The sequence below is a fragment of the Pecten maximus genome, chromosome 16, assembly GCF_902652985.1.
Source record: "Pecten maximus chromosome 16, xPecMax1.1, whole genome shotgun sequence".
NCBI lineage: Eukaryota > Metazoa > Mollusca > Bivalvia > Pectinida > Pectinidae > Pecten > Pecten maximus.
Window position 1 is genome coordinate 11,632,887 of NC_047030.1, and position 23,621 is coordinate 11,656,507.

At 36.9% G+C, this 23,621-nt stretch overlaps 2 protein-coding genes across 11 annotated transcripts in view; one reads left to right on the forward strand and one right to left on the reverse strand.

The window, feature by feature from the left end:
- LOC117344478 (activated Cdc42 kinase-like) overlaps positions 1-23,621 on the forward strand; it is a 131,763-nt gene that overhangs the window by 56,287 nt on the left and 51,855 nt on the right. For 9 of the 10 annotated variants that reach the window (XR_004536197.1, XM_033907225.1, XM_033907228.1 and 6 more), the window contains one exon: positions 3,459-3,515. The gene's annotated coding sequence lies outside the window, so the exon portion shown is untranslated. Of the gene's footprint in view, positions 1-3,458; positions 3,516-9,713; positions 9,877-23,621 lie in introns of those variants that run through there. The other variant, XM_033907230.1, reaches the window with a different exon arrangement.
- On the reverse strand, positions 12,787-14,986 carry LOC117344480. Its single transcript, XM_033907235.1, has 2 exons — positions 14,728-14,986; positions 12,787-13,457 (listed from the first exon to the last, which is right to left on the reverse strand). Exons 1-2 carry the CDS (start codon positions 14,920-14,922, stop codon positions 13,185-13,187), a joined length of 468 nt encoding a protein of 155 aa, XP_033763126.1. The 5' UTR covers positions 14,923-14,986; the 3' UTR covers positions 12,787-13,184.

Below are 23,621 nucleotides of genomic sequence, written 5' to 3' on the forward strand. Positions count from 1 at the left end.
TATACACCTTGTTATGTAACAGATGGTAACTCAGATAATGGACCCTGCAGTAAATATCATCAAACTTTGATGGCTGTAATTGGATAGGGCAGTAAATATTCCTAAAATCTGATAAAATAAGCGTTAAGATACCAGACATGAGAGTAAATGTTCCCAAACTTTGATAGTTATAATTTGTTTATAAATAATATTATACTGAAACGAAAAAGAAACGCAACATGGAAAATTGTGATTAATTTTGTATTAAATATACATATCTGTATAAAAATCGCGGAAATAAACATGCACCCTGCCTAACACCCATACCAATCTTCAAAATCACCCAAGTGTGACTAGAGACCTATGCACTTCCGGCGCGGTAAAAACATCAAAAACCGTGCCTGTACAAACATATGCGTTCTTTTTTCATTCAAACCAGTATCAATTCATCACTAACATTGAGCCACATCATCGCCAATACTTTTGCAAACAATAATTCCTTTTACAATTATGCCACGGTTATCAAAGGTTGATAGAGGACGTGCTATAGCGATGCTTCTGGCAGGGAACACGCAACTTCACGTCGCTCGACAATTCAGAGTTCACAAATCGACTATTAGTCGATTAGTTTCACGTCTTAACGCAACAGGAAGAGTCGATGACCAGCCGAGATCAGGACGTCCACGCGTAACGTCGCGACGTCAAGACCGGGTTCTTAGGTTGGCACACCTGCGTAACAGGAGATTAACGGCCGCTGAAACGGCAAGGAATACGATTGGTAATCATAACCGTCGAATTCATCCCCAAACAGTGATCAACAGACTGCGTGAGGCTAATTTGCGTGCAAGGCGACAGTACGTTGGTTTACCACTAACACCGCAACGTCGAGCACGTCGTATGCAATGGGCAACGGCACATATGCCCAGACGTTTTCCTATGAGACGTTGGAGGTCTATGCTCTTCACCGATGAATCTCGATTCACGTTATTTCGAGCAGATGGCCGTCAACGTGTGTACCGGCGTCGAGGCGAACGTTTTGCTGACGCCTGTGTTTTGGAACACGACCGATTTGGGGGTGGATCAGTTATGGTTTGGGCGGGAATCTCCCATGGTTTGAAGACGCCTTTGGTGATAGTCAATGGGAATTTAACGGCCGTACGCTATCGGGATGAGATCCTTAGGCCCCATGTTGTGCCGTTTGTTAGGCAGCATCATCTAACCTTTCAGCAAGATAACGCGAGACCACACGTTGCAAGAGTCTGTAGAGACTTTCTTGCGACACAGAACATTGTTCCTATAGATTGGCCTCCATATAGCCCCGACCTGTCCCCAATCGAGCATTTGTGGGATGAATTAGACAGAAGAATTCGAAATCGCCGTAACCCCCCAAATACCCTCCCTCAGTTAGCAAATGCACTCGTCCAAGAATGGAATAACATTCCAATACGGAAAGTCAATGCCCTGATGAACTCAATGCAACAAAGAATTAGAGATGTGATAACTGTTCGAGGAGGACACACACGATATTAGGGCACGGTTTCAAAACTGCTGCCATTTCAACTTGGATTCACGTAGGGTACTACCAATCATGACCTTCTAGCAAAGTGACCTGTTCTTAAAAATCTCTAAACATTTAAAGGATGTTACATCAATATTCAATATTAACTATTACATATGAAATTTAAACATAATGCTCACAAGTATTATTTTATTAAACCTACAATTTGAAGTTGCGTTTCTTTTTCGTTTCAGTATATAATAATGTACATGGCACTAAATCTCCAAACTTTGATGGTTGATATAATTAATAATCAATGGGGTGATATTTTGTGTAGACAAGGCAATAGATATCCCTAATAAGTTTAATGGTTAATATTAATGTAGACAGGCCAATAGATATATCTCTAATAAGTTTAATGGTTAATATTAATTTATAATCAATGGGGTGATATTTTGTGTAGACAGGGTGATAGATATCCCTAAAGTTTGATAGTTATATATATATACTTATATCATAATCAGACATGGACAGTGCAGTAAGTGTCCACATGTAAAGTCTGGTAGTTATAATTGGTTTATAATTAATGTTGTGATACATGTATACAGCAGTAAGTGTCCACGAAGTCTGATTGCTATAATTGACAGCTAATTGTATATTATCATAATGAATCAAAATTCTGCTGATTGTGAACTTGAAAAACAATTAAGTAAGGATATATGGTACACACTGGGGAATGTTTTGTAAATAGAGTGTTGGTGTTTAAAGCTCGTGCTGATAGTGTTGGCTAATATCCAGCTCTACAGTAAGACTACACACAGCCAAAGTTTTAAATGTCAATAAGTCTAGTTAATGGTATATTGACATTGTCCTATTACTGAAGTCATTTAATAGTTAATGGAGTGAGAAATAGACTTTTGCTACCTAATTCAATGTATATGTATAGACATAGAGCTCAGAATACAATAGATATGTTTGGCTTCCTAACTCAATTGTTACTGCAGCGTATCTATGAAAAATATCAAGCTTTATTTAGTAAATATACTGCGGGTTGTTTAGCTTTATATTACTGTGATTTTGAACATTGTGGTTCAATTGAGCCATAAGTATTGGATTAGATTCCATAAGTACAAGTAGATATCAGGTAGATTCACTGGACTTCTCCCACTTAGTTCTCCACTTTAAAGTTTCAAACAATACAACGTATAATTGACAGGGATTCCTAAAGCTACACCACAAGTGTATGATTGTTTATATTGAGGTAACACAGCTGCCTCAGCTTCTTGTGTGGGATCTGTTTAAGTTGTTGTTTATTTGTGCCACCCCCAATTACTGTAACACCTGGACAGTCATCAGTGATTCTTTTCTTTCACTTTTTGATGTAAAATCTATATTCAAGCATTCCTTGGATGATTTCAGGTGCGGTTATAAGGTTCAAGGTCAAGGTCTAGACTGTTATTATTCTGCCCCCTCCCCCCCCCTTCCTGGGTTTCACTTTGGGGAGGGGGGGGGGGGGGAACTACAGGTGTCCTCTCAGTCCATCTTGTATGATTTGTCAGCACTGCATTGCCTTCTTTCCTTGAGGGATAATGCTCAAACTTTCAAACTTCACACAATCATAAAGGACCAAAACTCGGCCAGTTGGAGTGGCAAGGTTTTGGTCAAGGTCACTGTTAACTAATTGAGCGGGGACATCAGTAGTATGCTTGTTATTTATAGAAAATGTTCTTGTTTCAAAATATCTAATTACAATCTAAAAAAACAACCAAAAGTGATTTAAGTAATGAGTGTTTTTCAAGAAACAAGATGTAAACTTTCGATGCTATAGTATTTCTCACTATTGGTATGTCAACATAACCGTCATAAAAAACACATGTACTAAATACTGGCTATACACAGACTTACACATTTATGTTTGAAGGACGGAAACAAAATATCATCATACATTTTGCTACAGGGAATTTTGTTTCGTATTTTGCAGGGTTTAAGGATTAATCTCCCATCATGCTGTTCCAGGGATTAAAATAACTTCAGAAAGGTAAGTAATTCAATAATTAGGATAAAGTTGATAGATAAGTGATGGGCTTATCTTTTCCAATGACTGACAGATGAAAGAAAGTTGGAGGGGAATGTTATAGGAAAGAGCACACATGATTCTCTGTCTGCCAATTTTTTAAGAAAAAAGACAAAGCATGGATTTTGACAGTTGCTTCATTTAGAAAGACCCTTGCCAATTTTCTAAGAAAAAAGGCAAAAACACGGTATATTTGACAGCTTCCCTCATTTAGGAAGACCTCTATCCTCCAGACACAGTTGGAACCTTCTCCCATTGCCACCTGAGGATGTAGGCTTTCCATCACTGGTTGTTATATATACCTGTACCAGGCTGCTGCTCACACAGAAATACACCTGGTATTTTGGAACCAGGCCTTGATAAATTATTTATAAATAATTCAATTAACATTAAGGCAAATATTAAGCTATAGAATGATTTAATTACAACAGTTTTTGAACACTTTCTGAGGAGAAGATACCATATTTGGATTTTAATGTGCGTGATACAAGTTCGGTCCTGGTTTTATCCTATGTATTACTAAAGAAGCCAGATGTGGTTTTATTATTAAATTCAGTTTTAATAGTCTGTGCACGTCCTTTATCATGTTTATAGTTCACAAGGATACAGAGAATTTATATCTTTCTGAAACCAAATGAAATTCTTCAGATGTATACAATTATTCAAGACCGGAAGCTAAGGAAAGCGAAAAATTTTAATGATGAAATATTCCGATATGGTTTTTGATTTCAATAAAAGAATAGACAACACCTCAGGAATGGGTGGAAACATGACTCTGAGTTTGTTATGTATGACAAGAATGCCAATATATGCTATTGAGGATATTGTGGTTTAGGGGCAGGTTTGACCCGAGACTCGATCAGCTTACTCCAGCATCACAGGGACATATCACCGATTAGTTAGCTTTACAAGAAAAAGAACTCTTTTCAGAATCTGATTAATTCCTTTCCTCAGCTTTACTGGGTTTCATTTCTGTTAAGCTGACAAGCTTTGCTTAAATGCGATAACAGAAGGTTTTCCGTTCTGTAAATGTTGGAATTACTGCAGATGAAGAAATGTCATATTTGAAGTAAATCTGACTAGACTTTAAGAATCTATGACATATGTTTATGTGGAGCATTGTCCTCTTTAACAGTCCTTGAATACCAAACCTATCAACTATCCAGGAGAACCAACAAAATGTGAGGGTGGTGACATAGAATACACAACAAAAGCTTAGAACAATGGTTAGAAATATAAAAACATACATATTAGTTAGACATTTATGTTGAGTACAGAGCCGGGTAATTCCTGGCTAAACCCTGTCTAAAAAACATCAAAATATTTCAAATAAAATTTAGCTTTATAATTTTGGTTTCTTCGATATATATCTGATTCTAGTTTCAAACTAGGGGGAGATAAGCTAGTGTAAGAAGTTAGCTGGACAATGCTTTACAAAAACCTTGGGGCTGGTAGCCAGTCTAAGTTTTGGAGGGCTGCTTGGTGTCCTGATGTGACCCCATCACAATATCTCTGCCCAGTCACAATGTATATATATATAGTTGAAAAACATAAATTCAACACCATATATATATATGGTAAAGTCTGTGAGATGATGTAAATTTGCCGGATATCAAATAAAAAAAGTTAATCATTGGTGACCAGGCTTTTCTTTGAGACTCACTTTTCTAGAGTGGTAGTAAAGGAATGTGAAATCTCTCATGGATGACCTGTCGGTGACAGATGAACCTTGGATCACTCATGTGGAACCCTGTCACATACCAATATCATCTACCCTTGCTTATATCCTACCCGAGGTGGAGAATTTGACGTAGTTGTGACAGTATCACAGTATCTCATAAAATCCAGCAATTATAATTTCTTTATCATCTATGATAGGAAAATAGTGAAACTAAAAGTACAAATTCAAGTATGTTACGTAAGGTGTAATATACAAGAAGAATGTATATGGAGTTATGCTAGATATTCGTCATGTAATTTATATGGTGTATGCTAACCATTCATTATGTAAAGTTTAATTCATATGTTGAGTGTTTTGTTGTTGTCATCATAAATCATGCCTGCTACACTGGCTGACCGATTTTCTACTAATTATGAAGCAATAAAAAGTTTTGGAATAGGGTAGGGGTGTGAGAAATATTGGGTTGGTAAAGATGATGATGATGTTTATAGATCCTAACAGGTACATTGTATAGATCTGTATCTTCTTTCAGTCACAACATTGAACAAAATATAAAACTAAATGTCAGAAGTCAGGTAATATATGTATTACTTCTGGTCTATCTGAGATGGGTTTTCTTTATTTGCTGGATTTATCACCCTGGGTATAGTCAGTAGTCATATGGAGAGACAGTCTTGTAGTAGCTGGTGACTACCTCACTGAATAACATACAGTTCATATGGAGAGACAGTCTTGTAGTAGCTGGTGACAACCTCACTGAATAGCATACAGTTCATATGGAGACAGTCTTCTAGTAGCTGGTGACTACCTCACTGAATAACATATAGTTCATACGGAGACAGTTTTCTACAAGCTGGTGACTACCTCACTGAATAACATATAGTTCATATGGAGACAGTCTTCTAGTAGCTGGTGACTACCTCACTGAATAACATATAGTTCATATGGAGACAATCTTGTAGTAGCTGGTGACTACCTCACTGAATAACATATAGTTCATACGGAGACAGTTTTCTACAAGCTGGTGACTACCTCACTGAATAACATACAGTTCATACGGAGACAGTCTTCTAGTAGCTGGTGACTACCTCACTGAATAACAACATACTGGAGAGCCATCAAATGCTATCTAGAGCAATTTGGGTGTCTTGCCCAAGAACACAACCACAAAAACGAAGAATGGTCAGAGATCTCGCATCCTGATCAAGAAACACACAAAATAGATCTCAATCCATTAGTGTACCAACAGCCCCCAAGTTAGGAATAACACTATTGCTCTATGCAGTAGAAATTCTCACTTTTCCTTAGTTCTTACATATCATTTATTATCTGGATGTCAGTTTGTTTCACCATAATTGTTTGTGTGACATTTCTCTGGATAATTAAGGGGAAGGTTTTTTTATTTTTACCGAATCTCCTTTTTGGCCGATTAGCTGCACAACATAAATATACATGAATAGAAACACTTTAACGCCTTCATGTAATATTGATCTGACCGGGAGGTGAGCGTTACTCAACGGCACCGTTCATACAATTTTATTGGTTTTATTTTGTGACATCCTGCAGTGTTTTAGAAAAAAAAAGTCAGTATTGCGTAATTTATTGTTTCTGACAGACATTTGTATTGCAGGTTTTTAAAATTGAACGGCCAGCTATAAAATTAACAGTACATCAAGAGCCCTACAGACGCTGTGGGCCTAGTGTATTTATATATTGTACACTGGGCTTCTTTTTGTAATGGCTTCCATGGGGTAGAGATAGGGTAGCGAACAGTACAAAGGGGTGGTGCCTTGTAAAAGATGAGGCCCTAGTGGGAATAGGTGGATGAATGAAACCTAGTTGAGCACACTGGGGCCTAATTTGGGTATTAAAATGTCAGTTGAAAAGTAGGCTGATAAGTAAGGTCAGGATCAATAAAGGCAAATGGATAGGATGAAACCCAATTGAGTGATAAAATTTGGTCTAATAGGGGTATTATAGAGCCCGAAGATGACGATTGAGGGGTCAGCTGGGACCCCAGAGTGGGACCCCACAGTGGGACCCCACAGTGGGACCCCAATAGGAGTAGATAGATAGGACGGAACCAAGTTGAGAGGTTCACTGGACCTAATAGGGGTATGTCGGAGGCGATTATAGGCCGAGGGGTAGGGAGGGACTGTAATAGGGGTATGTTAGAGGCGAGGATAGGCCGAGGGGTAGGGAGGGACTGTAATAGGGGTATGTTAGAGGCGAGGATAGGCCGAGGGGTAGGGAGGGACTGTAATAGGGGTATGTTAGAGGCGAGGATAGGCCGAGGGGTAGGGAGGGACTGTAATAGGGGTATGTTAGAGGCGAGGATAGGCCGAGGGGTAGGGAGGGACTGTAATAGGGGTATGTTAGAGCCGAGTATAGGCCGAGGGGTAGGGAGGGACTGCAATAGGGGTATGTTAGAGGCGAGGATAGGCCGAGGGGTAGGGAGGGACTGTAATAGGGGTATGTTAGAGCCGAAGATAGGCCGAGGGGTAGGGAGGGACTGAAATAGGGGTATGTTAGAGGCGAGTATAGGCCGAGGGGTAGGTAGGGACTGTAATAGGGGTATGTTAAAGCCGAGTATAGGCCGAGGGGTAGGGAGGGACTGTAATAGGGGTATGTTAGAGCCGAGTATAGGCCGAGGGGTAGGGAGGGACTGTAATAGGGGTATGTTAGAGGCGAGGATAGGCCGAGGGGTAGGGAGGGACTGTAATAGGGGTATGTTAGAGGCGAGGATAGGCCGAGGGGTAGGGAGGGACTGTAATAGGGGCAGGTGTGTATGATTAGGTTGAATAGGGGTATGATGGCCTCCAGTTGGGTACGAGGAAACCCAGTAGAGACTGAGGAGTAGGTGGTCCTCAATGGGGCAATGGGGGTAAAATAAGAGTAGACCAGACATTAGCGGAGCTGGGAAGAATCATTTAAATCATCCGATATAAAACATATCATACTGGTGCTTAATTAATCATAAGAAAAAGTGATAAACAGACTTAATTGGCACTCTTGATTTAAATAAACTTTGATATTTTCATTTCAAAAATTAGTAAAAAAATTATTCGAAATTTACCTGTCCTGAAAAACGAAACTAGTTCAAGAAATTCTTGTGTGTACATGATAAGGACGTAGACATTTAGGTATGTGCTGACAGTATATATATGGGCTCTCCTGTATAAGGAGATGCATGTGCAAAACAACAGGTAATAGGGGAGAGTGACTCACAGGTAAGTAATAATTAAGGACAGGTGAGTCACTGTATCAGGTGTTATCTTTCCTGTACTTGTCAAATAAATCTTAAATCACATTGGCGTTTTCAAGGGGCGAATCTAATGTTTGTGTAAGCAGACAAGTCGTAGTCGAGTAGCAGGTTAAGATATAGGCTGTAGAACTTAATGTTAAAGTACAAATTTTTAGAGAAATTGACAAAAAAGATAATTTTTAGCAATGGGTTAAATGAATGATTTGGCAAATTCACAAAATACTGCATTGGATGTGGAAATAAGAGCTGGTTTGATAAGTTTTTGTTTAGTTACAGTATAATCCGATGATTTTACTCGGTTAGATTTAACTAGGAGAAAATTTGAATGAAGCATTTTGTAATCCAAAAGATTCATGATGATTTTCTAGTGTCAGTAATGAGTTTGAAACTGATAGCTATTGTGTATCGTGTGGTAGAGTTTCTTTGTGAAGGTGATGTATGGGGCCTATCAGTGACACTTGTGTGCCGAGGACAACTGATATTACTCACAACACTGTCGTGCTTTACTCATTCTTCTGTTGGCTTGGCCCAATTCCGTTCTTATTTTTTAGTTTTTGTGTTATAATTAAACAGAGGCTTGTATTTCTTGGGTCTGAGGAAAATTCATGGTTATTTAAAGAGGGTCTTTTCATCATTTCTGGTATGTTGTTGAGGAAAAGTTTATTTAAAGAGAGAAAAAGGAAAAACAAACTTGTAATGGTAGTTTTTTTTTGTTTTTTTTTCTAAATCAAAGTTTGCAATTTTCTTTCCCAGTGGCACTCTAAATTCAGTTTGTTCTGAAAATTTTCAAATTCAGTTTTAATGTTTCAATCACATGTATAGAATAATGGGTACTATTATACTGAAAGATTTGCATTATGTCCAGAGTTATACCTGTAATTGGTTGTATTCTATAATCTCTAACAGAAGTACCCCCACAGATCTACATAAAAATGAAGTGAATGCCAATCACTAAACTGATGGATGATTCTGAGATGATGACCATTTCAGTATTGTTACTGACAGGTCTTTATCATTGGGGTGTATTAAATCTGACTGTTCTGGTCACTAGGGCTACCTGTGGTCAGTTCTGACCACCACCTGTGGCTGATACACAAAATAACAGGTGTGAGATGACATTTTATTTGTACTTTTGTTGGTCCCTGAAGAATGTTAACTAGCCATTGGTGTCTATATACTATACTACACAGGTCAGTCAGAGGTCAAGGATTATTGTCTCCATTTCGGAATGTCCTACCGGTCTAGCATGTGACTTTACTAAATGCTTAGAACACGATACTTTTTGTGAAGTAATGTAGGAGTTTTCTGGAATCCTGGATTATTACCTGGATTTGCTATAATGCAGTGTGATGGCACAGATTAAGTCTTCACAGGTAAAGGTGAGATTATCATTGGTAATAAGGGACTGTATACGTAACCATTACCTTGATATCCCTGATCACCACACCGTTGTCTGGTTAATATATATCTATTATCTATATTTCTTTACAGGTGCCTGTATTCAATATACAGCAATTGTAAAAAAAGTTATCTAATTCTATATTCTTGTTGGCTTGGATAAAAGCGAGGGAGGGGTCTTACTGTTGGAGGAAATCAAAATATCTAGTGAATGGAGAAACCTCGTGGATGATGTCCCATACAATTTTATGTCTGCATGGTCAGGGAATCGAACCCTTTTCCCAGTTGCCAAAGTGAAAGGCGAGTCCACAGCACCATCCAACCAACAACATTGTGTCAATATTCAATGCATGTCTACACATTTCCTTGGTACTGTACGAGACACTGTTTATCAATGACACTGTGATTTGTATTGCTCTCCATGTAGGAGATTCCAGCCTCACATATGTCTCAGACAGGTGGTGTTTGTTTGTATCACTGTCAGTCTCCAGTATAAAACATGAAAGGTCTTATCAAGGCACTGAGGGGAGTCTCCATAAAACAAATTTTTACATATGGCCAACACAGCAGGTTGGAGTTCATCAGTTCAAAGGTCACCATCAACATCACAGAAGGCATCATCTCATCCAACATCTTATTGGATTGTAGCAAGAGGTCAAAGGTCAAGGTCAGTAAACCAAATCAGGCAAGTCATTGACATAGAATCAGGCAAAGGTCAGACAAGGAAAAAAAAAAAAAAAACTTTCATTAAGGTTTGATTTTAGAATTGGAAAATTTAAAGGTCAGGAAGTAAGTTGGAAATGAATAGAAACAAGTTAAGTTTAGTTAGACTGTAGACAGGTTAGCCAAATTTAAAAAGTCTTAAGGTCAAGGAGATCAAGGAAAAAACTTTTAAGGCTGAGCAGTTTAGAGAAAGTCAGGAAATGTAATAGAATTAATAGAAATGTTGAGAACCGACAGGAAAGGGATGAGAAATAAGTTAATGGGTGTTTTGTTTGACTGTAGGCAGGTCAGACAGCTTTAAAATGTCAAGGTAAATAGGTTATAGGTCGAAGGGAAAAGGCTAAAAGTCTATGAGGACAAGGGAAAAAGTCTAAAGGTCAAGGAGGTAAAGGATTAAAGGCTAAAGGTAAAAAAGGTACATGAAAAAATGCTAAAGGTCAAGGAGGTCAAGTTTAGAGAATTGAAATGATATTATATATTATTTAGAGGTAGGCCAGAATACAAGACAAAATGAATTTACAAATTTAAGGTAAATGATAGCATTAAATATCTTCACAAATTATACAAAATCTAGTCAAAAACACAATTTGAAGGAGACTGTAAAGAAATATACAGGGTTTTAGAAAAGCAGTGCATGTTGGAAGAAAAGTCTAATTTGTAACAACTAAAGGAGAAACGGGCAGACTCCATTTTAAATGGTGAATCTTATTGGTGATTTTAGTGTAATAGTTTTATATGAAGAATAAGAAATATCTGTATCATATTTCATGTGGTTAATTAATGTCTGGTTGATTCATCACCTATGTCGTAGGTAAGAATACCAAACTTAATGTGTCGCAGGTTTTGTTTACATTTAGGCCTTACTTGTGTGTAATGACCCCCAATGCTTTTATTGTAAATAGTAACCATGACAGTATTTGTCTCCTGGTCGGTTTCAGTGATTATTTCCCCCAGACTAAGCTGACATTAATGAGTTTGTAAACATGAACTAGATGTTCCTGGAGACTGAGGGCTGAGGGAGAAACCTTAACTGTCATGTGGTGTCCTGAATGGTTTTGACACATGAAATATTTCTATTTCATTTTACAGATAAAACAGAGGTGGACTGTGTTACAAGATAAAGCTTGCCTTCTGGTAGGCTAATGTCATATAATATCCCATGTCTCTTTCTAAGGACTTTTCCTTGTGTATCAGAAATTCTATTCCTACAAATTTGTTTTTTCAGTCTGGAAATTAAGAGGTTGTCAGAAAGCCTTTTCTTACAGATTCTGTTCTTTCACAGCTTGCTCTTCAAGGATATAGGATTTTAAATGAAACTTTTTCTCAGCCAGGATTTATATTTGAAAGTGATCCTAATTTCCACATCAACAAATCGTGATGGGTATATTCTTTCTGGACCATGAGTATCATTACATCTTTACTTTCACCAAACATTAAAGACAATAAAATATAGGAGATCCAGCATCCTGTTGTTTCAAAATTCAAAATGTACTTGGGGATGATACCTTATACTATTCAGTAGAAATCCTTACTATACGGTGAACGCAGTGTTTGAAAATAAAGGCTTCTCGATATCCAAGAACGATTATCTTTATTGTGGACTAGACATAAAATGTCATGAGGGATGCTGCCTTGCAGTCAAAACATGTTATTTTTGGTTTCAACAAATTCTATAGAGTTAACAAAAGGATTAGACAATAGGATATGCCGTATATTATTCTCCATAAAAATGTCAAGGACATCTTGACCACAATACAGAAGATAGCTGTCTTTGGGTGTTGAATAGACTATATAGTTGTGTATGTGTATTTGGATTGGAATGTATCTAGAACAGTAGATGTTATTTTTCTTCAAAATAATCAGCATTCAATGAAGGCAGTTCTCATATCCCATTTCCAGGATTCACTATGCTAAAAACTTCTCTTTGAATGTCTCAAGTGAGTTTGTTTCAAACAGTCTGCAATAATGTCTCTATATGACCCTATTCATTATTACCATATATCTCTGTAATAATGTCTCTATATGACCCTATTCATTATTACCATATATCTCTGTAATAATGTCTCTATATGACCCTATTCATTATTACCATATATCTCTGTAATAATGTCTCTATATGACCCTATTCATTATTACCATATATCTCTGTAAATAAGTGATGCCAAGAAGTAAACTCTTCCATATCTATAGTGCTATTCAGAGGAATTACCACTTACCAATGCAATTTCTTCTTATAATAAGCCCTCTCCAGACTTCGAGACAGAGGCTACATGCTCTCCTCATTCTTAAATGACCATGGTTGTTGATAGGACGTTAAACAATGCAATATGAAAACCAAACATATCTATGTACTAGCCCCCTGGACTTGTGTCAGTAATTACCTCTTGTTGAAGAAAGGGTAGACTAGATACCAGTACCTAAGTTTTTGTAAATAATTGCCCAGATAAATTCTTATACTAACATTAATTATCTCCCCTTAGTTTAAGACTTGGGGAATCTGGAATTGGACATAACATATTTTGGAAAGAAGGGCCAGTCTAAAGAAAGAAAAGTGGGTGAAATGTATTCAGAACATATTTTTTATTGAATTAGGAAACTTCTGAGCATTCTTGGAATAGAAACAGTTCAGGGATAGATTGCAGAGGTGTAATACTGACAGAAACATCATATGGATCCTATTAGAGTCTGTCTCGGCCTTCAGCATACCAAGGCTATGTATACATCTGTGTTGGATGGTGACATGTTTACCATCCTGAGCTGGACCAGCTGGTACAAGGAATGTAATCAGATTATCACAACTTAACGTTTTGACCCCAATCTCTGACTCATTATGCATAATCTGAAAATGCAAAGTATTCAGGTAAATTTTGTCATATGTATGAAATTCAAATAAAATGATGGATAAGGAATGATATGCATTGTAAACATATAAATGGTCCTTTATAACACATTATAAGGCCATGTCATAAATCTCACAAGACCTTTGTGTATTATCACTATTGGACATGAAAGTTAGTTCATGACATATGATATGGTCTATAGAGAAACCCATACCGTCAGAGTTGAAATTCAACGAGCTTGTATACAGATTAGTTGATAAAATTTGAGTTCTCATCGTTATATGTTATGTGATGAACAGAATCTTACACTCTAGTTGGTGAAATTTTAGTTCTCATCGTTATATGTTATGTGATAAAACAGAATCTTACACCCTAGTTGGTGAAATTTTAGTTCTCATCATTATATGTTATGTGATAAAACAGAATCTTACACCCTAGTTGGTGAAATTTTAGTTCTCGTCATTATATGTTATGTGATAAATAGAATCTTACACCCTAGTCGGTGAAATTTTAGTTCTCATCATTATACGTTATGTGATGAACAGAATCTTACACCCTAGTTGGTGAAATTTGAGTTCTCATCGTTATATGTTATGTGATAAACAGTATCTTACACTCTAGTTGGTGAAATTTTAGTTCTTATCATTATATGTTATGTGATAAACAGTATCTTACACTCTAGTTGGTGAAATTTTAGTTCTCGTCGTTATATGTTATGTGATAAACAGAATCTTACACTCTAGTTGGTGAAATTTTAGTTCTCATCGTTATATGTTATGTGATGAACAGAATCTTACACTCTAGTTGGTGAAATTTTAGTTCTCATCATTATATGTTATGTGATGAACAGAATCTTACACTCTAGTTGGTGAAATTTTAGTTCTCATCATTATATGTTATGTGATAAACAGAATCTTACACTCTTGTTGGTGAAATTTTAGTTCTCATCATTATATGTTATGTGATAAACAGTATCTTTAATCCTAGTTGGTGAAATTTTAGTTCTCATCATTATATGTTATGTGATAAACAGTATCTTAAATCCTAGTTGGTGAAATTTTAGTTCTCATCATTATATGTTATGTGATAAACAGAATCTTACACTCTGTGTCTATCCCATATGGAATTAATTGAATTTGTTGATAAATCGATATGTCAGGGCCTTTATGTATACATTTTCTTTATATTGTCTTTTAAACAGTGATGATTTTCCACTGACCGAAGACATGTTGTATAGACACAGTTTGACAGACAAACATTCCCACTCACAAAGCTTTTGATGAAAACCTCTTGAGTATCTGATTTCTTTTCCATCTCGAGTGTCTGATTTCTTTTCCATCTCGAGTGTCTGATTTCTTTTCCATCTCGAGTGTCTGATTTCTTTTCCATCTCGAGTGTCTGATTTCTTTTCCATCTCGAGTGTCTGATTTCTTTTCCATCTCGAGTGTCTGATTTCTTTTCCATCTCGAGTGTCTGATTTCTTTTCCATCTCGAGTGTCTGATTTCTTTTCCATCTCGAGTGTCTGATTTCTTTTCCATCTGAGTGTCTGATTTCTTTTCCATCTCGAGTGTCTGATTTCTTTTCCATCTCGAGTGTCTGATTTCTTTTCCATGTCGAGTGTCTGATTTCTTTTCCATGTCGAGTGTCTGATTTCTTTTCCATCTCGAGTGTCTGATTTCTTTTCCATCTCGAGTGTCTGATTTCTTTTCCATCTCGAGTGTCTGATTTCTTTTCCATCTCGAGTGTCTGATATCTTTTCCATTTACAGATAGATTGTTAGTGACAGTAACATATGTTGTTACAACCATTTGTAGATTGTTTGCCAGTGATAATGGCTATTCTGGCCATCAGAACAATTCCTAACAGCTAGTTGGTATACCTGATGTTTTGGCTGGTAATGTATACATGTTATTCTGCACATTTACCGTGACCTATTGAACATAGATAGGTGAAGGTCACCGCTTCACCACATGATTGATGCACACTTGTCCATCAATGGTTGTCTAGGCAACGGCTATTCAATTTGCCTCCCCTGTCAGTTTGGAGGTAGTCTGGAGTGATTAACATTCTCAACTCCATCACTGTCTATTGTAAACAGTGTTTTAATCCTCACCAAACCAATCACAGAGCTATTCATGGACTTTTTTTTTTCTTTTTTCTTTTTGTTTTGTTAGACTAAAACTTTTGAAAAATAGAAATGAACATTCTCAGGGTTTTGAGAGGTTAACTATCAATCGGTGGTATACTATTGACACCATGATGGCATGAAATGTGTCACACTTCCGAATTACTCCCTTCTGATTCAGCTACAAGGGAGTTTTTTCTCTTGATTATGCTCAGGAACATTTCTTTTGAACTTCATTGATAGAGCAGGTAGAACATCAGTAGAGTGTCAAATCAAGTCGGCCAAACGGTCCCATGTTTCCAAACGGTCCTGTGTTTGATCCCTACACCATGTTAAATGTTGTCCATTGGGTTTTAACACAATTATAAAAGGAATGGGTTGGTGTGGCTTTATATAGTGTTTAATAAGTCTCTGTCACTCAGTGGACGACACACGCTTCTTTAGCTCAGGAGGAAGAGACATGGCTTATCATGTCAGAGCCCTGGGTTCGAATCCTATCGAAACACTCACAGAAATGTGTTTTTTCCTGTTCTTTCACACAATAAAATATTTCACAACCTGTTTTCAGAGGAAGTCATTTAATACGAGTAACTGAAATTTTAAATGGAAACATGTGGACAGCTTATTTTTACCCTTGTTAACATAGAGCTGTATCATCCATAAGAGAAGAATCGACAGTCTTGTGTTGGCCCAAACACTGTGGATCAGAGAAGCAACAACATCATGTTGTATGGCAGTCTAGTAAAACTTTTATCTGATATGTGATGAAATTACTGGCTTTGTATTCGTTGGAAGAAGTGTTTTTGCATTCTGTTTTAGGAATTGCCCGTTGTCTATTCAGCTGTATAAACAGACATTCAGAAAAGCATCATTATGAACTCTAAAACTTGAATGATGCCATGTTTCATGACTCTACAGAAGCTATCGACATCTAATTCATTGTAGAAAGTCGATTTCTGATGTGATCTACTTAGGAACAAGTCTTGTATAAACAAGGTTGAGCTCCTTTTGTGATGGAATGTCCATGATTGTCCATCTGCATTCTGTAGAGCTGTCTGCAGACCCACAATTTGTACACATCAGCATAGCATAGTAACACTACAGAGAAAAGCTACAGGCTCCTTGGGGGAGGCAGTAAATACCAATCTGGTTATCATAGCTCAGCATCACAAACATACTTCTTATACCTGGAGTACACAGTCATATCATAATGATGGGAATGTCAAAAATCCACAAGCACAATGTAATATCGTATTTATTCTGTAACAAGCCCAGGAGGCCTGAGACATACTTTGACTCACAGAGAGTAGGCGGAGGTGGGTTTATCTAACTATGAAATAACATTTGTTACTGTTTTACCTGAATTACAATAAACATTTAAGCAATGAACAGCGGTTTTAATGTTGTTATTGTCAATATGGCAGCAAGATGTATGGTGGGCAAATGGCATGGGAACCTGTTAGGGTTTCCATGCTACATTTGCCCACCATCAACTTTGAAAAAAAATTGAACCAAAAAAAAAAAAAAAAAATCCTGCCTTTTTTAATGTCACATGACCTACTGGGTGTTATAGCCTGAGGCACTGGGTGTTATAGGCGTATGGTGGCAACTGCCTCTTAGCATTTTGTCAATGGGGAAATGCGGAGCAAATGTAAATATTACTTCATATACCTGGAATAAAACACAACCCTATCATTATGATGGGAATATCAAATATCCAAGAGTACAATGTGATAGAATGTCATAATTATCCTGTAATAAGCCCAGGAGCCTGAAACACAAACTTTAAATGGCTGAAAGGAAAGACAATACAATATCATATGTTAGTATTTTTACTGAACTTCAATAAACATGGGTGGACTATTACCAGACATTGGCTTATTATAAGGTGTCGGCTTATTACCAGTCAAAGGGCTTATCACCAGACATCAGTTTATTACCAGACACAGGTTTATTACAAGGCCTTGGCTTATTACCAGACATTGACTTATTGCCAGGCATGAGTTATTACCAGACAAGGGCTTATTACCAGGCATGGGCTTATTACCAGGCATGGGCTTATTACCAGACATGGACTTATTACCAGACATGGACTTATTACCTGAGATATGGGTTCATTACCAGACATGGGCTTATTGCAGGATAAATACGGTACATCAGTCTGGCGCTCGCTGTTAAGCATCAGGACATACTTCATATAACTAGCTACTCAACCATATCATAATGACAAGAATCCAAGAGTACAAAGTAAGAGAACATATGTAGAAAGTGAACAAGCATATTGTTGACATTATCGTACTAAACAGAAATGTTCCTGAAGACATAGTGATGGTTTGATGTAGAAATCTGCTGCTATTCCCAAGCCTTGTACCAGCTAGGTCTCAGATTTCCTTATTGATTTCTAAATGGTAGAAAGAGAAATTGCAGACATCTTTTGTTTGAGTAATGATAGGAAACACATATAGGGTTTGTTGGATGTATGACATATAAAGCTGATGTTTAAGTTATTTTGCCAGACACGGAGCAGAACCTTGTTATGATTCCTTTATACTGAGAAGATATCTACTGCTGCCATATAATATTTAGTTGTCTCACTTTTCATTTGTACTTTGTTTTATGCCAATCCGCAAAAGAGTATGTTATCACTGTAACAATGCCATTATCCTGGCAAGAGCTTCGTAACGGGGCTCTGATAGCTCAGTCGGTTAGAGCACCAGCCACGTAACCTCAGGTGAAGATCTGAGGTGCATGGTTCGACGCTCCCTAATTGTGTCTATTTGTGTTTTTCAAGAAGCTGAGACATAGGCTGGTCTGTACTGTCGTGGATGTGCCTTCTGATTGCTCTGGATGGCATGCAACAGGTCTCTCATCATATTTGGTTCAGTGTGGTAGCCACCAGCTACTACAAGGAGACCCAGCCTCAAAATGACCCTGACTGTTCATAGGGCGATAAACCCAGCAAAAAACAAATTGTAACTAACAAAACTAATCATAAAACTGTAAAAGTTTAACATAAATTAGGAATTTTACGATGTGCATGCTTGTGTTAGTCAAATATGGTATGGCACTTGTACCAATATATCTGTTTGGCAATCACAAAAAATGTTGAAAAAAAATGTTGATCAATCAAAGATGTATTCATTAACACTTTAAAAGTTTTGCAGATAAACATGGTGGTCTATCTTAATAACTTTAAAATAAAGGCATCAAAACTTTCATTATAAAAACTGAAAATTCTTACGTAAAAGCCTCTTGTGTAATCAGTTTGGAATTTTGTCCTATATTCTATATAAACCCTGTGGAGGAGATAAAAGATTACTCGAGTGGTGTGTTTTTGTAGGTGAAGCAAATGTGATAAGTCTCAAGTGTTTCACTGAATAAGATTTACTTATTTATTGCCTGGTGTATCTAGAATTCTTGGAAACTGCTGGGTTTTTTTCTGATGGTCCACAGAGATAATGTGATATTTTGTGTGTTAAATAAGTACCTAATATATCATATTTCTTAAAAGCTCAACCGATATTGATATAAGTAAAATAAATCAGATTTAATCCACTCTGGTAGAATACAGGTGAGCCTCTGGACAAAAACAAAAACAAAAACAAAAAACATGTAGTCAGGCATCTCGCCCCCATACGTTTTCAGGTCCAATTGAGGAATCAAACTATTGATGGATAATGGTAAACTGGTACAATTCAGAGATGGTTATATGACATGTATATTTGCCGCTGGACTCCAGTGATGCCGAGGCCCAGTTGTCACATTATAACACATGCAGCCAATTAGCCAGATGTAATTGGTTCAGGTTAGTCTACATTTACTGTTGCTGCCTTCAGGGAAATGCTTCTCTACAGTGACAGTTCTGTATTGATGTAGTTTCTCTGATGAATATATTCTGTCATGTCCAACATCCACGTTTGTACCCCAGAAGGTTGATCTCTATAGCCTGATCAATAGTACAATTACTGTCTCGCTGTAGAAACGTTTAAAGAAGAAAAATGTGTGAGAGAGAGAAAAATAGAGAGAAAAAACATTCATATCATCCTACAAAATTCTGTTAATATCATCATCCTACAAAGTTCTGTTTATATCATCATCCTACAAAGTTCTGTTAATATCATCAGCCTACAAAGTTCTGTTTATATCATCATCCTACAGGGTTCTGTTAATATCATCATCCTACAAAGTTCTGTTAATATCATCATCCTACAGGGTTCTGTTTATATCATCATCCTACAAAGTTCTGTTAATATTATCATTTTACAAAGTTCTGTTAATATCATCATCCTACAAGGTTCTGTTAATATCATCCTACAAAGTTCTGTTATATCATCATGCTACAGATTTATGTTTATATCATCATTCTAAAAAATTCTGCTTATATCATCATCCTACAGAAGTTCTGTTAATATCATCAGCCTTCAAAGTTCTGTTTATATCATAATCCTTCAGATTTTTGTTTATATCCCTACTAAATTCTGATTATATCATCCTGCGGAGGTCTGCAGTGTTGGAAGGATTACATTTTATATATATTTTTCATCTGCCAGGACAAAATGTCACTTCTTTCATGATTTTATATGACAAGTCATGTACTATATAGACATTGGCAGTTCCACACAATATAATACAAACATACACAATATACATGTACACACAGGTGAACACAGAACTTTGGTCTGCATGTGTACATTATACTCGGATGTGTGTGCAGACAAAAAATACCAGGCCCAGACATTCCTCCATTAATCTTTGATGCAAAGAAACCAATTACAAATTTGCCTGCAGCAGGTGACCTTTGACCTTTGCTTCATATACACTCAGCAGGCAGTACATGGTTATCCTGTATTGTCAAGCTCTAAATTAAAAAAAACAAAAAAACAGGTGACCCCTTGGTTAGGTAATACAGTTTCCATGTTGATGTTTAATTTAATCTCAGGGACGTTTGTAATGAAACATGGAATGCATAGAAATGTCCAGACTGGCCATGGCCCCTAAGTTTTCTCTTAGAATTCTAATACCAGATCCCGTCTATGTTATAAATTGTTACCAAGTTTGAGGCATAGAAAGTAAGGACACTCCCTTCCCCTTCTTATTCAAACCAGAGCTGGATGGGACTTTTTTTATCTCAGTTTTCGGAAGAAAATTAGTGAAATGGGAAAGTTTTTTCCAGGAATAAACTTTGAAAATTTGCCTTAAATATGAAAAATATTTCACATGGGAATTGGGCCCGATAATAGCCCCAAAAAGCCCTCAGAAAAAAGTCCTGTATTCGATACAGAAGAACCTGTTTTGATATGAAAAGCCCCCTATTTATAAAATATCCAATGCAAACCCAGTAACCCGTCTTGTGACCACCGGGGCTGGTCGACCTACAGATATATAAAGACTTTTACAACAATATCTTTTTAACATGTATGTGAATAAATTATTCAGCACAATTTATTTTTAAAGTACAAAATAAGTAACACAATATGCGAGCGTGGTAGCTCTCTGAACAGCTGTTGTCTACCTGGAGATGTTTACTACATGTATAATTACATAATGATGTACATCCTCAAACAAGGCCAGCTTGACAGATGTCGTTTCCTGAATGTGTATGAAATTATCATTGAATTGACGTTTAGATATAATGATATATAATAAATCCATCAATTTAATTCTTTATAATTATAGAAAAGAAATAATGGTGAAGTCAGTTGTTTGAAATGTTTTGTCAATTATAAAGTATCAAGCTGAAGTGGAAGTGCTGTCTCCTTGCGTTATGGAGTGTCATAAGAGATTAATGGCTGTGTAAGGGATACTCTGACAGTAACAAATGACTTTTATCAAATCCAACATGTTTTCAACATGCTGCATAGTTTATGTATGCAGATTCTAGGCCTTTTAGTTCCTACCAGTTTTCTGTTTTGAGGATCACTTCCTTTAAGTCCACAGCATCAGAATATCGGTGGGCTAATTACTGGATAGGTTATGTATGCAACTTCTATGCCTTTTAGTCCCTACCGTTTTGTGTTTGAGGATCACGTCCTTTAAGTCCACAGCATCAAAATATCGATGGGCTAATTACTGGATAGGTTATGTGCTGCACTGAAATGTTCAAAACTAGTTCTGGGCACATCACACTTAGAGGAACACTTCTTTAACTCTCTACATAATCAACAAATGCGTTTGCTTATTACCAGGCATGGGCCATCTACTGGAGAGTTTACATGTTACACTTTAGTGTATATAGCTATAGTCCTGGCTGCTCTTGTTTGTGCACAAAAACATGCTTCTTTAGCTATCTAGGTAATCAACAAATGAGTGGGCTTATTGCAAGACAGGGGTTAATTGCTTCAAAGTTTATATGTTGCACGGAAATGTTCACAAATAGTTCTGGCTACTTCGTGTTTGTGAGAAACTCTTCTCTAACTGTCTAGATAATCAACCAAACGGTGGGCTTATTGCAAGACAAGGGCTAATTGTTGGAGTATATATATGTTGCACAGAAATGTTCACAAATAGTTCTGGCTACTTCCTATTTGAAGGACGCTTCTAGTGAGTGTTATTACCAGGTATGGGAGAATTGAAAGTGACTTTAACTGTTAGCATGCATGCATACTGCCCTCCAAATCTGATGACCTGTATACAGGTATACATGCATGCTTACTCTACAGGTATTGCCTGATTTATGATTTCCTTTATCAGATATATTGGTGCAAGTAACTTACTTGATCAGTATTGATCAGTAGGGAAGGATTCAGAATGTCCACTTCTTCTTATTTGCCATAAATCACATGTGCTTTTCAAAAATGCAATAAAAACATTGAATTGAATTTATTGTAACTTTTAGGGAGAGGGCTATGCTTGTTGTCCAATTCCCTTTGTGCTGAAATCTGTGCAATTAATTATTGTGAAATTTAAGCATTGAGGTACAATTCTTCGGGGTGTTGTCACTAAGCTGACCTGTTTATGATGTGATACTGTGTGATCTTCATCAATCAGGCTCTTGAATCTCAACTGTCTATATCAGATCCCTACTGCAGTAAAATCAAGCTTATCCATGGTGTCTTCGGCAGTATGCTTCAGTGAGATAGCACTATAAATCGGCAAAAGTTCCGGCCTATCACAAGGAGACTCAACACGAACATACCGCAGCCTCCCAAAACACACATACGCACTCACCCCACGCATGCATGTCGCACACACGGGAGGCCGTCCTTAAATGACCTTAGCTGTTAATAGGACGTTAAACAAAACAAACCAAACCAAACCAAACCAATCAAGCTGATCCAATCACCACCGAATATTTCTATTTCTCTAGTGCAATCCTGTTTAAAGGTTCCTATGTACTACTGAGGAATACAGACCTTCATCCAGTTGGATTTAGTATTATGTTTGCATTATCTTGTTATTTTGGTATTGTTCTTGTTTAGCCATCAAATTACACTTTTAAATAAAAGAGCTAACAAAGTTTGAATTTAATTGAAATCATAGATATTTATGTGATTTTAATTGAAATCATAGATATTTATGTGAATTTAATTGAAATCATAGATATTTATGTGAATTTAATTGAAATCATAGATATTTATGTGCAATACAAAATCCTCAATATAAAGGTTGGTAGAAAGGAGCATTTGTGGAGTTTATGGAAATGTACACTGATGTATTGACTGCATCACTCCCTGTACTGGTGTGCACCCAGTTGTCTGATCTCATCTGTCTGTGTTCACACCATTATATGTTAGCTATTTGTTCACTTGCTAAAGCAAATTCCTTGATCAGTCTATCATCCTGGTTACAAATTACAAGACCAACCATGTAATGTCTAAATCATTTGCGTGACATCTTTCTCAAACAACTTTCTGCATTGGTAAACTTTCTAGCTATAAATTTCTCCTTGCGTTAGCTTAGGGTGCCTCTCGGTCAATATGTTATTTTTAATAGTGTGCACCTCACTAATTACAAAGCTAATACTATATGTCTTTATCTCTTTCATCATAAGCTTCAGTGCATAGTCTTGTATATGAAACACCTGGGGCTTCTTTGGAG